Below are 12594 nucleotides of genomic sequence, written 5' to 3' on the forward strand. Positions count from 1 at the left end.
GATTTAAATACCAAGTAGTATTTAGGTCCTTAGCTATCTAAGGGGCTTTGTTAAAAAGATTTTGTTTATTTATTTGAGAAGTAGAGTTACAGACAGAGGCAGAGATAGAGATAAAGGTCTCTTCCTTCCGCTGGTTCACTCCCCAAATGACCACAACGGCTGAAGTTGAGCCGATCTGAAGCCGGGAGCCACAAGCTGCTTCTGGATCTCCCATCTGGTGTTGGGCCATCTTCTAGTGCTTTCCTACGTCACAGGCAGAGAGCTGGATCTGAAGAGGAGCAACCAGGACACGAACTGGTGCCCATATAGGATGCCAGCCCTTCATGCAGTGGCTTAACTGTCTATGCCACAGTGTCAGCCCCTCAATTTTTAATTTTTAAAAAACACGTTGAACAATTATGCCAGTAATTTTGGCATGCCACATAAAATGCACATATTTCTTTAAAAATGGCAAATTCAGAAAACAGAAAAGGAAACACAAATTTTTGAATTGTGTGTCTATATAAGAAATTATATTTTAGGGGCCGGCGCCGTGGCTCACTTGGTTAATCCTCTGCCTGTGGCACTGGCATCCCATATGGGTTCCGGGTTCTGGTTTCAGTTGCTCCTCTTCCGGTCCAGCTCTTTGCTGTGACCCCGGGGGGGGGGGGCGGGGACAGTGGAGGATGGCCTAAGTGATTGGGTGCCCGCACCCACGTTGGAGACCAGGAGGAGGTACCTGGCTCCTGGCTTTGGATCGGTGTAGCGCCAGTTGTGGCGGCCATTTTGGGGGTGAACCAATGGAGGGAGGACCTTTCTCTCTGTCTCTCTCACTGTCTATCTGTCAAATAAAAAGAAATTACATTTTAAAAATCATACCCCTGGATGGAAGATCTTTCTCCTTATCTCTCTTTCTGCCTTTCAAATAAATAAATAAATCTTAAAAAAAAATTAAAAAATAAAAATAAAAATGTTCTCAAATTTGTGTTTTTAAGAGTTTTTTAAGTAAAGTAGAAGGCAAGGAGGGGATAGGAGTATTACTTTATTGATTGATATTTATTTATTTATTGACAGGCAGAGTTAGACAGTGAGAGAGAGAGACAGAGAGAAAGGTCTTCCTTCCGGTGGTTCACCCCCCAGATGGCCGCTACAGCCTGCACGCTGCGCCTGTTCAAAGCCAGGAGCCAGGTGCCCCTTCCTGGTCTCCCATGCGGGTGCAGGGCCTAAGCACTTGGGCCATTCTCCACTGCCTTCCCGGACCACAGCAGAGAGCTGAACTGAAAGGGGAGCAACCGAGACAGAATCCAGCATCCCGACCGGGACTAGAACCCGGGGTGCCGGTGCTGCAGGTGGAGGATTAGCCAAGTGAGCCATGGCGCCGGCCTAAGAGTTTTTTTGTTTTGTTTTTTAAATGATTTATTTATTTGAAAGGCAGAGTTACAGAGAGGCAGAGGCAGAGAGAGAGAGAGGGAGAGGTCTTCCATTTGCTGGTTCACTCCCCAGACGGCCACAGCAGCTGGAACTGAGCCGATCCAAAGCCAGGAGCCAGGAGCCTTTTCCAGGTCTCCGACATGAGTGCAGGGGTCCAAGTACTTGGGCCTTCTACTGCTTTCCCAGGCCATAGCAGAGAGCTGGATTGGAAGTATAGCAGTCGGGACTCAAACAGGTGCCCGTATGGGATGCTGGCACTGCAGGCAGTAGCTTTACACGCTACACCACAGCGCTGCCCCAAGAGTATTTTTTAAATTAAATTTAAAAAGTTAGAAATAGAGCTACCCTGTTACCCAGCAATCCTACTGGGTATATTTGCAAAAGAAATTAGTATATTGAAGAGATGTTTGCACCCCCATTTTTATTGCAGCACTATTCAAAATAACTAAGATGTGAAATCAACTTAAGTATGCATCAATAGCTGAATGGATAAAGAAACTTTGTTATATTTTTACATTTGGGATAATATTCAGCCATTAAAAAAGATGAAATTCTGTTATTTGCAACAACGTGGGTGAACCTGTAGGACATTATGTTATGTGAGATAAGCCAGACACAGAAAGACAAATACCACATGATCTCACTTATATATGGTCTCTTAAAAAGTTGGTCTCAAAGAATTCATATTAGAATAGTGATTACCAGAGGTTGGGTGGGAGGTGGGGTAATGGGGAGAGGTGAGTAAGTTCAGTGTTGTAGTTAGAGGGAACAAGTTTGGTGCCCTTTTACACAGCAAGACTTCTATAGATAATATACATTTCAAAATGGCTAGAAGAGAGGATTTTGTATGTTCTCACCACAAAGAAATGTTAAATGTTTGAGGTGATATATATGCTAATTATTCAATTCGATCATTGCACAGTGTGTACATGGATCAGGACATCACATTGTACCATATACATATGTGTGATCATGTGTCAATTAAAAATAAAACTTAAAAAACAAAGCTTGTTAGTGGGACTGAGGATAGTGCTGGAAACACAAAAGATATTTTAAAAAGCAATTAAGCAATATCTATATTCTTTTAATTTGAAACATAGTTGTCAGTGAATGTTTGGAATGCTTATTTACTGGTAAACCCTAGTGCACAGTAGAGAAACAATTCAGTGAGTTAAGAAATATTAACATGATAAGGTAGGATATTGCTATAGCAACTACATTTGTCAACTTTTTTGGTTGTGGTTTCAGTTGCAATTAATGATTTGTTGTTATAAAATCTAATATTCTGGCTTATATCAATATAGTTATACCTCAGATTATATACAACATAACAAATGATACGAACATGATTTGCTAAATCAAGTATTCCAATTTTGGTTCAGAACTCCAAAGTATACCTGTTAAAAATGTTTGGCAGAACACAAAATGGCATGAATACAGTAATTGAAATCATATGAAAATATTTTTGTACTTTATTATGAAAGATTATATAATTTACCTTTCCTGTTTTCTGTAACTTTGCTCCTGCAGAGAGGAATATTTTTTAATATTTTATTAAACTAAACCTTAATTATGCTTTGGTGATTTTTTTTGAAACAGGGTCAAGAATTCGCTCCAAAAAGTGTGGCAATAATTGGTCATTCTATGGGTGGCCTTGTTGCAAGAGCATTGCTTACACTGAAGAATTTTAAACAAGATTTGATAAACCTTCTTATTACACAGGCCACACCTCATGTTGCTCCTGTGATGCCATTAGATCGCTTCATCACGGGTGAGTGCTGCTGACGTAAACACTGACTGACTTCCCCATTGTTGTTCGGGATTAGTGAAGTAAATCTCTAGCAGTGCCCTTTAGGGTGCACCACAAATTCCCCTGTGGGCAATGGCTCCGTTGCAGATCAGCACCTCCAATACTGAGCATCTTGTGTCTTTCAGCTTATGCCCATGATTGAATTACTCTTAGTTTTCTCTGTGAATAACTTCTTAACATGTTTGACGTGTGCTTTTTAATTCCTGGGCTTCAGCTTCATTTTCCCAGAGGATAATTCCCTGTTTCTTAAAATACATTTAAATTTCTGTGCTGTTAACTGTTTCAGGTTTCTTCAAAATTATCTTATATTTAAGTAAAATAATAGCAATATGTAGCTTTTATTTTTTTATTTTGTTTATTTTTAAATTTCTTTTTTGACAGGCAGAGTTGGACAGTGAGAGAGAGAGAGACAGACAGAGAGAAAGGTCTTCCTTCCGTTGGTTCACCCCCCAAAATGGCCGCTACGGCCGGCGCGTTGCGCCAATCTGAAGCCAGGAGCCAGGTGCTTCCTCCTGGTCTCCCATGCTGGTGCAGGGCCCAAGCACTTGGGCCATCCTCCACTGCCTTCCCGGGCCACAGCAGAGAGCTGGACTAGAAGAGGGGCAACCGGGACAGAATCCGGCGCCCTGACCGGGACTAGAACCCAGTCCCCCACATGGGTGCAGGTGCCCAAGGACTTGAGCCATCTTCTACTGCTTTCGCAGGTCATAACAGAGAACTGGATAGGAAGTGGAGCAGCTGGGTCTTGAATTGGTGGCCATATGGGATGCCGGCACTGCAGGTGGCGGCTTTCCATGCTACGCCACAGCACCAACCCCTAGCTTTTATTTTAAAATTTCCTTTATTTATTTGAGAGGCATGTCTGTTGGCCCCATCTCCAAATGCTGGCAGTGGCTGGGGCAGTGCTGGACTGGCCTGAAGCTGGAAACTCCATCCAGGTCTCCCATCCTAGAGTCCAGTTACTAGAGTCATCACTGCTGCCTCCCAGGGTACACATGAGCAGGAAGCTGGAGCCAGGACTTGAGCACAAATACTCTGATATGGGACGTAGGTGTCTCAATTCTTTGGCTAACCACTTGCTCCAATTTTAAAATAAATGGGTGTTTAATAGTACTTTCTAATTACTAATAGAACTTAGTAAATAAGTAAATCCCTGTAGTTGAGGTAAAATTACTAATATTATTGGGCTGTTACTCTTTTTGAGAATTAAGGACTTTACATGATATATTACCACACTTAATTCTCTTGGCAGTTAATCTGATACCAAAAAAGGGCCAAGATAAAGTTATTGTCCCAACATCATACAGCAAGAAAGCATTGGAGTTAGCATTTGACCGTGACAGGTTTACTGCTGGGGCTGTCCCCTTAACCTTTGTGTGCTGTACTGTCTCTTGATTGAGGTACATTACTATAACATAGGAAATAAAGTGATGGATAATACTATAATGTTGCAGGGAATTTTGAGTGAACAGTAGGAGTTTGTGATTGGTGTCATATAATTCAATAGTGATAATGATGCAGAATAAGAATCAAATAGGGGCCGGTGCTGTGGCACAGTGGGTTAAAGCCCTGGCCTGAAGTGCAGGCATCCCATAGGGGTGCTGGTTCTATTCCTGGCCACTCCACTTTCAATCTTGCTCTCTGCTGTGGCCTGGCAAAGCAATAGAAAATGGCCTAAGTCCTGGGGACCCTGCACCTGTATGGGAGACCCAGAAGAATCTCCTGGCTCCTACCTTTTGATTGGTGCAACTCTGGCTGTTGTGGCCATCTGGGGAGTGAACCAGTGGATGGAGGACCTCTCTCTCTCTCTCTCTCTCTCTCTCTCTCTCTCTGCTTCTCTGTAACTCTGTCTTTCAAATAAATAAAATAAATCTTTAAAAAAAAATAAGAATTAAATATCTACTATCTTAACTTTTTTGACAAAGTCAGTTATTACCTTTGTTGTTTATAGGACTATTATATGAGTAGGAAACAGTCATTAGAAATAACTTTTCCTGGTTGGTAAACATAAACTTCTTATCTGTCAAAATTTGTATAATCCTGATTTTCATGACAAATTTCTTTGTGGTAAGTTAGAACTATCCCCTAGTGGATATAAACCAAAGTAGTTCCCTAAAATGTCCTCCTTAACTAACAGCATTGCAAGGGAATAATTTATTTGCTGTAAATATCTGATGCAACAGTATTTTCAAAAAAGTGTGATTTTCCCCCATTATTTACATTTGAAACTTTGCTTGTAAAAATCTTTTAATATCAAAAATTTAATTTTTCAGTGAAATTGTTTAAATAGCAACTACTTCTAATAATTATAAGTGACCATAGGTTTAGAAACAAAATTAAAGGATAAAAATGCATTTAAAAATATTCTTTGAGGGATGAATGTTAGTAATCTCAAGTTTTATTATTTTGAAGGATGGTGATGGCTCAAGTGAAAGTGTTTTTTGGGTCTACCTTTCTTGTAATTAGTAAGCCTCTTTTTGTTCCACATTTATTTTTCATTGCATTGTCAAGATTAGGATGAAAAAAGAACTAATTCAGAGGGCAGTGGGTTTTTAAGGTTTTGGGAAAGAGAGACTCAGAAGACCTTCAGAAGCAGATTGCCTGTTTATAACCGTACTTGGTGATATTACTGCTTTTAGAGGGAAGGATGCCCTGCACTGGGCTCTGCACTCTCCTTTTTCTGAAAAGAACACTTCCTCTCCTTTTTCTGAAGTGTGAGAAATGTGCAGGCTAAGCAGCCTTCCCATTTGTAGCTTATGCGATTACTTTTAGACTATGATCCAGGTAATCAAGCCTCCATAATTTCTTGCCCATATGCCCCAAGCCCAATGCCAGGGCCTCTGTGGGCCTAACTGGCTTAGTTCTTCTGAGGGTAGGTATGCATAATCCTAACTCTGAGTTGTGGCCAGTGGTGGTTCTACAGAAACTACAGAAAGACTGTGTGTGTATACACACAGCCTTTCCAATGCAGGGTGGAATTGGGATGGGAAGAGAGAAAGGATAGCACAGTAATGGACCAGAGATCTCTTCTCTCTGTGCTGCCATATTCATTGTTCAACTCTGAAGCGCCTGAGAATTCTTGATTTGAACTTGTCCTTTCAGGTTATTTCAGTGATACATTTGTCAAGGTAGGAAAAGGAAACATTTTTTATTTAACAATTTGGCAGTTGGATTTTTGACTTTTGAATATTTAGACATATGACTTATGTCCGTCCCCTGCTGGTATTCTTGTCCCAAGACCTCCAAGTGTTAGGGCTCTGTTAGGTTGATAGTGCTCTAAGTAAATATTGCTGAGCGCTTTAAAGAGAGCAGCTTGCTCTACCGAATGTTTGGAGCCCTCTGATCAAATGCCAGGATATAAATGGATTAAATTTTGATAAACAGGAAAGAAATGATCTCAATTTAGTTATCTTTGACTCTAAAATTTTCTGACCTTCCAGAGACAAAGGGAAACATTATCTCAGCCTTTTCCCTTTGAACTACTTCTCACAATGAAATGGGTAGAACTCCAGCAGCACAGTCCTAAGATTAGTGTCAGTGGTACTGTCCTGATACCCTGTGTTATAAGATTTAAAGTACCTTGTACAGTGACCGTTGGCCACAATGGAGTTGCTAAACCTCATAAACAGGGACCCTGCCATCATAGGGAACTCTTTTTATTTAAGACCACTTTATCAAGTAATTTAAAAACTGCACATATTTAATAGATGTAATTTCATGGCTTTGAAAACATGCACATACCATGAAACAGCACAAATGTCTTTAGCAAAATAAGTTCTTTGGAAGAATTTTATAATTTTCTTTTCTTACTATACCACATGATTTCTGATTAAGCATTACCCTTGTGGAATGTAGAGAGATGCTTGCGTGTGAATTTGTCAAAGCCAGTAAAATCTGGATCTTTTTTTCTTTCTTGGTGTATTTTTAACTCTTAGTATTGATACTCTGAATCAATAGGGTAAACCAGGATGTGTATAAAGATGCTGATTTTTCTCAAAATGTGAATAACACAGTTTATAGACCAGATATCTTAAGCAAAAATTCAGTTAAATACTGGTTAAAAATTCAGTTAAATATTGTAGATATTGTTACTACAATACTTTTAAATGTCTCTTTTTCATTCCCTACCAGATTTTTATATGACTGTCAACAACTATTGGATTCTAAATGCTCGACACATAAATCTAACCACACTTTCTGTAGCTGGAGGATTCCGGGATTACCAAGTTCGTTCAGGACTGACTTTTCTACCAAAATTAAGCCATCATACCAGTGCCTTATCTGTTGTGGTAATTTTTTTTTTTTTTTTTTTTGAGATGCTACTGAAGCAGAATCATGATGGACATAGGGGAACATGAATGGGGAAGTAATATGTACTGCTGAGTTGATGTTGTGGGCTTGCTGCTCTTCAGTGCATGTATGTGAGATAGAAGAGAATAGGGAATATGAATGAATGCATGTGAATATGTTGGGAGGGCAGAGTTTTATATGTTTATATGTTTATGTTCATAGAAAGTAAATAGGATTTTAGAACTTTTCTGAAAATGAGTTCTGTTTTTGCAGAATAATCATTTCTTGTCTAAAATAAGAGTTTATCTATTGATTAGAGTTGTAAATATAAGACAGTGGTCTGCCAGTGCTGCGGCTCACTAGGCTAATCCTCTGCCTGTGGCGCCGGCACCCCAGCTTCTAGTCCCGGTCGAGGCGCCGGATTCTGTCCTGGATGCTCCTCTTCCAGTCCAGCTCTCTGCTGTGGCCCGGGAAGGCAGTGGAGGATGGCCCAAGTGCTTGGGCCCTGCACCCATATGGGACACTAGGAGCAAGCACCTAGCTCCTGGCTTTGGATCAGCGCAGCGTACTGGCCGTAGCAACCATTTGGGGGGTGAACCACCGGAAGGAAGACCTTTCTCTCTCTCTCTCTCTTTCACTGTCTAACTCTGCCTGTATATATATATATATATATATATATATATATATATATATATATAATGGTCTGTAAATGCTGTCTATATAGTAGTGATATAATATCAAATGTTTCACATAGTCCTGAACACTAAACTTGAGTGAAGATTTCTCAATTTTAAAGTAAAATGATTAGCTTTGAAAAGTATTAATAGGATACTGATTAATTAATTGCTAATTATTCTTCCCTGCTAAGAAATATGTATTTGATCTTTAACAGGGATACCCAGCCTATGTGAAGTGAACTCAAGTTTCCTTTTAGGATTTCTTTCTTGTATATTTAACCTTGAAGTCTTCAGTTAAGATTTTAATTCAGTATATACATCACCTCCAAATATAACTTAATCTACTTTCTCAAGAGAAAGTCAATAGAGTGCAGTCAGTCCATTCCTTTTGCTTTTTAGGAAATAATGCTAGAAAGTCACTGTTTCATACTTGTTCCTTTTCACACATGCTCCTTTGTTCATCTTATTTGCTGTTACCTCACCTTAGATCACTATGTATTCATTAAATAGATATTTACTGAACTGTGCTATATGTGAAGAAAAAATACTAAGCTATTCGGCATCATTTTCTTATAACTGGAGGAAGTGGATTGTAGTCAGTATCGCTTTGGAAATAAATTGATAAATCTCTCAGACCTCATTATTTGTGGTATTAAACCTGTTATTTGTTGTTGAATTTATTGGGCAGCTATTCATTCAAGTTCTCAAACAACTAAATGTCAACTCTTCAGTAAACATAGGTGATTTAGTCATATAAAATTACGTATAACTTAGGTTCTGAACCTGGCCTGGCTAGATAACACATCCCGAAGCTTGTCTTTTTTTTTTTTTTTTTTTTTTTTTTTTGACAGGCAGAGTGGATAGTGAGAGAGAGAGACAGAGAGAAAGGTCTTCCTTGATCCGATGGCAGGAGCCAGGTACTTATCCTGGTGTCCCATGGGGTACAGAGCCCAAGCACTTGGGCCATCCTCCACTGCACTCCCGGGCCAGAGCAGAGAGCTGGCCTGGAAGGGGGGCAACCGGGACAGAATCCGGCACCCCGACCGGGACTAGAACCCGGTGTGCTGGCACCGCTAGTTGAGGATTAGCCTAGTGAGCCGTGGCGCCGGCCCCTGAAGCTTATCTTTTAAAGACCTTTGGTCTTTTAAATCTTCTCTGTGTATGCATTCCTGTTTTTTCTAATCCATTTCATAATGTATTGCTTTCAAGACAGCTTGTATTCGTGAACCTTCGATGAAAATATTTTGTTCTTGAAGCTTTCTCAAAGCTGAGTATTTTCCAGCCTTATTGTTTCAGCCCCAGATAATCTGTAGTCTTTCATGTATCTACATGCATGTTGACTCTTAATATATTAACTATTATTAAGAAGTAACAGTTTTTGAAAAAACTATCTCAAACAGCTAGGTGACATTTATGTTCACTGGAAATAGAAAAACTATTAAAGACCATAATTGTATTGGTAGGATAGGCAAAACTGCATGATTTTCTAAGTGTTCCATTGAAGGTCCAGGTTTACAGCAGGCCCTCCATCTGTAATGTTTTACTTGCAAGGTTTCTGTGGTCATTACTAGTTCAACTCTCAAGATAGAGGAGAGAACATAGGAAGAAACACACGCCACTGCTGCTCACATAACATTAGAAGAAACTCAGTTACACCTTAAAACAAGGCAGGTGAAGAGATGTAGTTTTACCAAATGTACCAGAAGGGATTTGGATGGACATTAGCACCTTTCATCACAACAGTCATGAGCAACTAATTTTTTTGTGTTTTGCCTTTCTTTTTTGAACTTTAGCACACATGCGTTAAACTAATTGAAAGTTAACCATTTTGCATTCTCTTGGTAATGGTACATACTGTCTATTGGGATCTCTTCTTCAACTTAGCATCTAATCTAAAAACCACAGTAAACTCAAGTAAGCCATCAGCAGTAATTTCTAAATATATCAAGTTCTTATGTAACAGACAAGCTATGGATTCTTCCCGCTTCAGAAACTGGAACCCAGAGACACATTATTTCTAGAGTACAAGGGTAATGATGGATGCTTAGAAGGTATACATATTTTTTATTAGTTCATTTATTAAGGAAACATTTTTAAGACCTCAATTTTCACACAACCAAGCTGATGGTCTCCTGTTTTTGTTTTGTTCTGATAGTTGTGTTGGTGGCAGCTCATTGTTTCTTTGACAGTGCAGAGAGAGATGCTATGAGAAATAGAATTAGGCTTATTGAATGAGCTCTGTTAGAGTAAGATGCTGTTCAGAGAGAGGTCGTTACCAGCTATGAAGGGGTTAGGAAGTCTGCAAGTGATCCTGTTTTCCAGGAGTTGTTTGCCTTTATGTCTGTAACCAGCAGTATACATACTAAATTTTTTTTAAAATACGATTTTTTTTTTTCAAAATAAGGAAGCCTGATACCACTTGGTAGTCTCAAAATTATGATCAAGCATAATTATTTTTAAAAATATCTCTAGGCCTAAGTATTTTTCATATACACCCCTGATTAAGAAGTAACATCTTAGATTCTACCAAGTGGTAATTGAGTGAAAACCAAAAGTACTGAAATATCTATTGTAACTTACAAATAATATTGATATATGAATGAAAAACACAACCTTTTATCAATTTAAAAGTTAGACATTAAACTTAAATACAGAGTCTGTGGATGCTTTAATCATTTTTAAAATAATTTAAGCATCACTGGCCAGTAATACCATTTAGAAAGAGTTGTGATATTTTTTGCAGGAAATAATATATTTTGATGACCCTTTACAAGAGTGTATCATTTTTATATATCAACATATCATAGTGAGACTAATGTGTTTCTTTTTTTTTGATTATTTATTTATTTGAGAGGTAGAGTTACAGACAGTGAGAGGCAGAGAGAGAGAAAGTCTTCCATCCTCTGGTTGACTCCCCAAATGGCCACAGTGGCCGGAGCTGCACTGATCCGAAGCCAGGAGCCAGGAACCAGGAGCTTCCTCCTCGTCTCCCATGTGGGTGCAAGGGCCCAAGCACTTGGGCCATCCTCCACTGTTTTCCCAGGCCATAGCAGAGAGCTGGACTGGAAGAGGGGCAACTGGGACCAGAACCGGTCCCACATGGGATGCTGGCGCCACAGGTGGAGGACCAACCCACGGCGCTGGCCCCCAGTGTGTTTCTAATTATTATATTGTAGGAGTTTCAGACCTTTCAGTAAATAACAACTGTGTTTTTCCCAAGTTGATTTTTTTTTCTTTTCCTGTTAGAGTTCAGCAGTGCCTAAGACCTGGGTCTCAACAGACCACCTCTCCATTGTGTGGTAAGTTAATATAATTTATTTTGTTAATATGGTGTGGTGCTCTTTTCTCATCAGTGCATTAATTGGTTCATTAGCTTTCTTAGAATCTTTCCTACAAATAATTAAGTTTATGGGAGAAAGATTAATTCAGGGACTTAATACTCTAGCTTTGATTCTTGTCTCAGTTTGATCAGGGTCCCCTTTATAATCTATAACATCACTTCCTAAAAAGACCAGAAGCATCTATCCCAAATGAAGTTAGCATCAAATACCAAAATTTTAGAATTTATCATAGGTGGGAGAGATCAAATGTGCCACTGGTAGGACTCCTGGCTGATCACCTTTCTTGGGTACTTGGTTAATGCAGCAGTAACAATTCTAGCTAGCAACACATGGAAAACCTACAATAAATTAGACTTACCCTTAATATAAAATCCATATAAATGGATCAAGAAATAGGCAGACCTGGTATTTATATTTACATGTTGTGGCTTAAAGATTCCCTTTGACCTTCCTCTAGTTGTACCAGCAGTAGGATCTGAAGAAATGCAACAGTTCAGACATATAAAGATGGGGCAGATAGTATGCTTATAGCTAGGAAATTTAGGGAATACAGAAGGACCCTGACAATTCTATCAAATGTCCCAGATTTAATTTGCTTTATGAGTGTCAACTTTAAGACACACACTTAATAAGAGTGATTTGTTAATTTTTGATTGTACAGCATTAAAATAAATCCAAATATTCCATTAAATAATAGACTCATGTGTTTGGTATATATTTTAAGAAAGTTTCATTTGTAACATTTACTTTATTCTTTAGGTGTAAACAATTGCAATTGACTACAATTCGAGCATTCTTTGATCTTATTGATGCTGATACTAAACAAGTATGTATTTTTAAGCTAAAAATTATTTCATCAAAGTGAAAACCTTTGTTATAGCAGTGATAGATGTAATGCATTTTTTTACTTTGAAAAATTTATCAATTTTAATTTGTTCTAAAATGGAAATATTTTGTGTTTTTTTCTGATAATATTATGACAACTGTTAATAATTCACAGGATGCAATGTAAATGAAAAGTCATAGGATACCTTAAATCTTACCTCAAGTTATCCCTTTACTGTTT

At 38.8% G+C, this 12594-nt stretch overlaps 1 protein-coding gene across 1 annotated transcript in view; it reads left to right on the forward strand.

Moving 5' to 3' along the window:
- PGAP1 (post-GPI attachment to proteins inositol deacylase 1) overlaps positions 1-12594 on the forward strand; it is a 76551-nt gene that overhangs the window by 15597 nt on the left and 48360 nt on the right. The window contains exons 4-7 of the mRNA XM_002712363.6: positions 3010-3181; positions 7352-7509; positions 11434-11486; positions 12288-12354. Of these exons, the coding sequence (XP_002712409.2) occupies positions 3010-3181; positions 7352-7509; positions 11434-11486; positions 12288-12354 (450 nt within the window). The remainder of the gene's footprint in view (positions 1-3009; positions 3182-7351; positions 7510-11433; positions 11487-12287; positions 12355-12594) is intronic.

The sequence above is a fragment of the Oryctolagus cuniculus genome, chromosome 3 (genome assembly GCF_051225735.1).
Source record: "Oryctolagus cuniculus isolate XC-2025 breed Fujian yellow rabbit chromosome 3, ASM5122573v1, whole genome shotgun sequence".
NCBI classification, from domain to species: Eukaryota; Metazoa; Chordata; class Mammalia; order Lagomorpha; family Leporidae; genus Oryctolagus; species Oryctolagus cuniculus.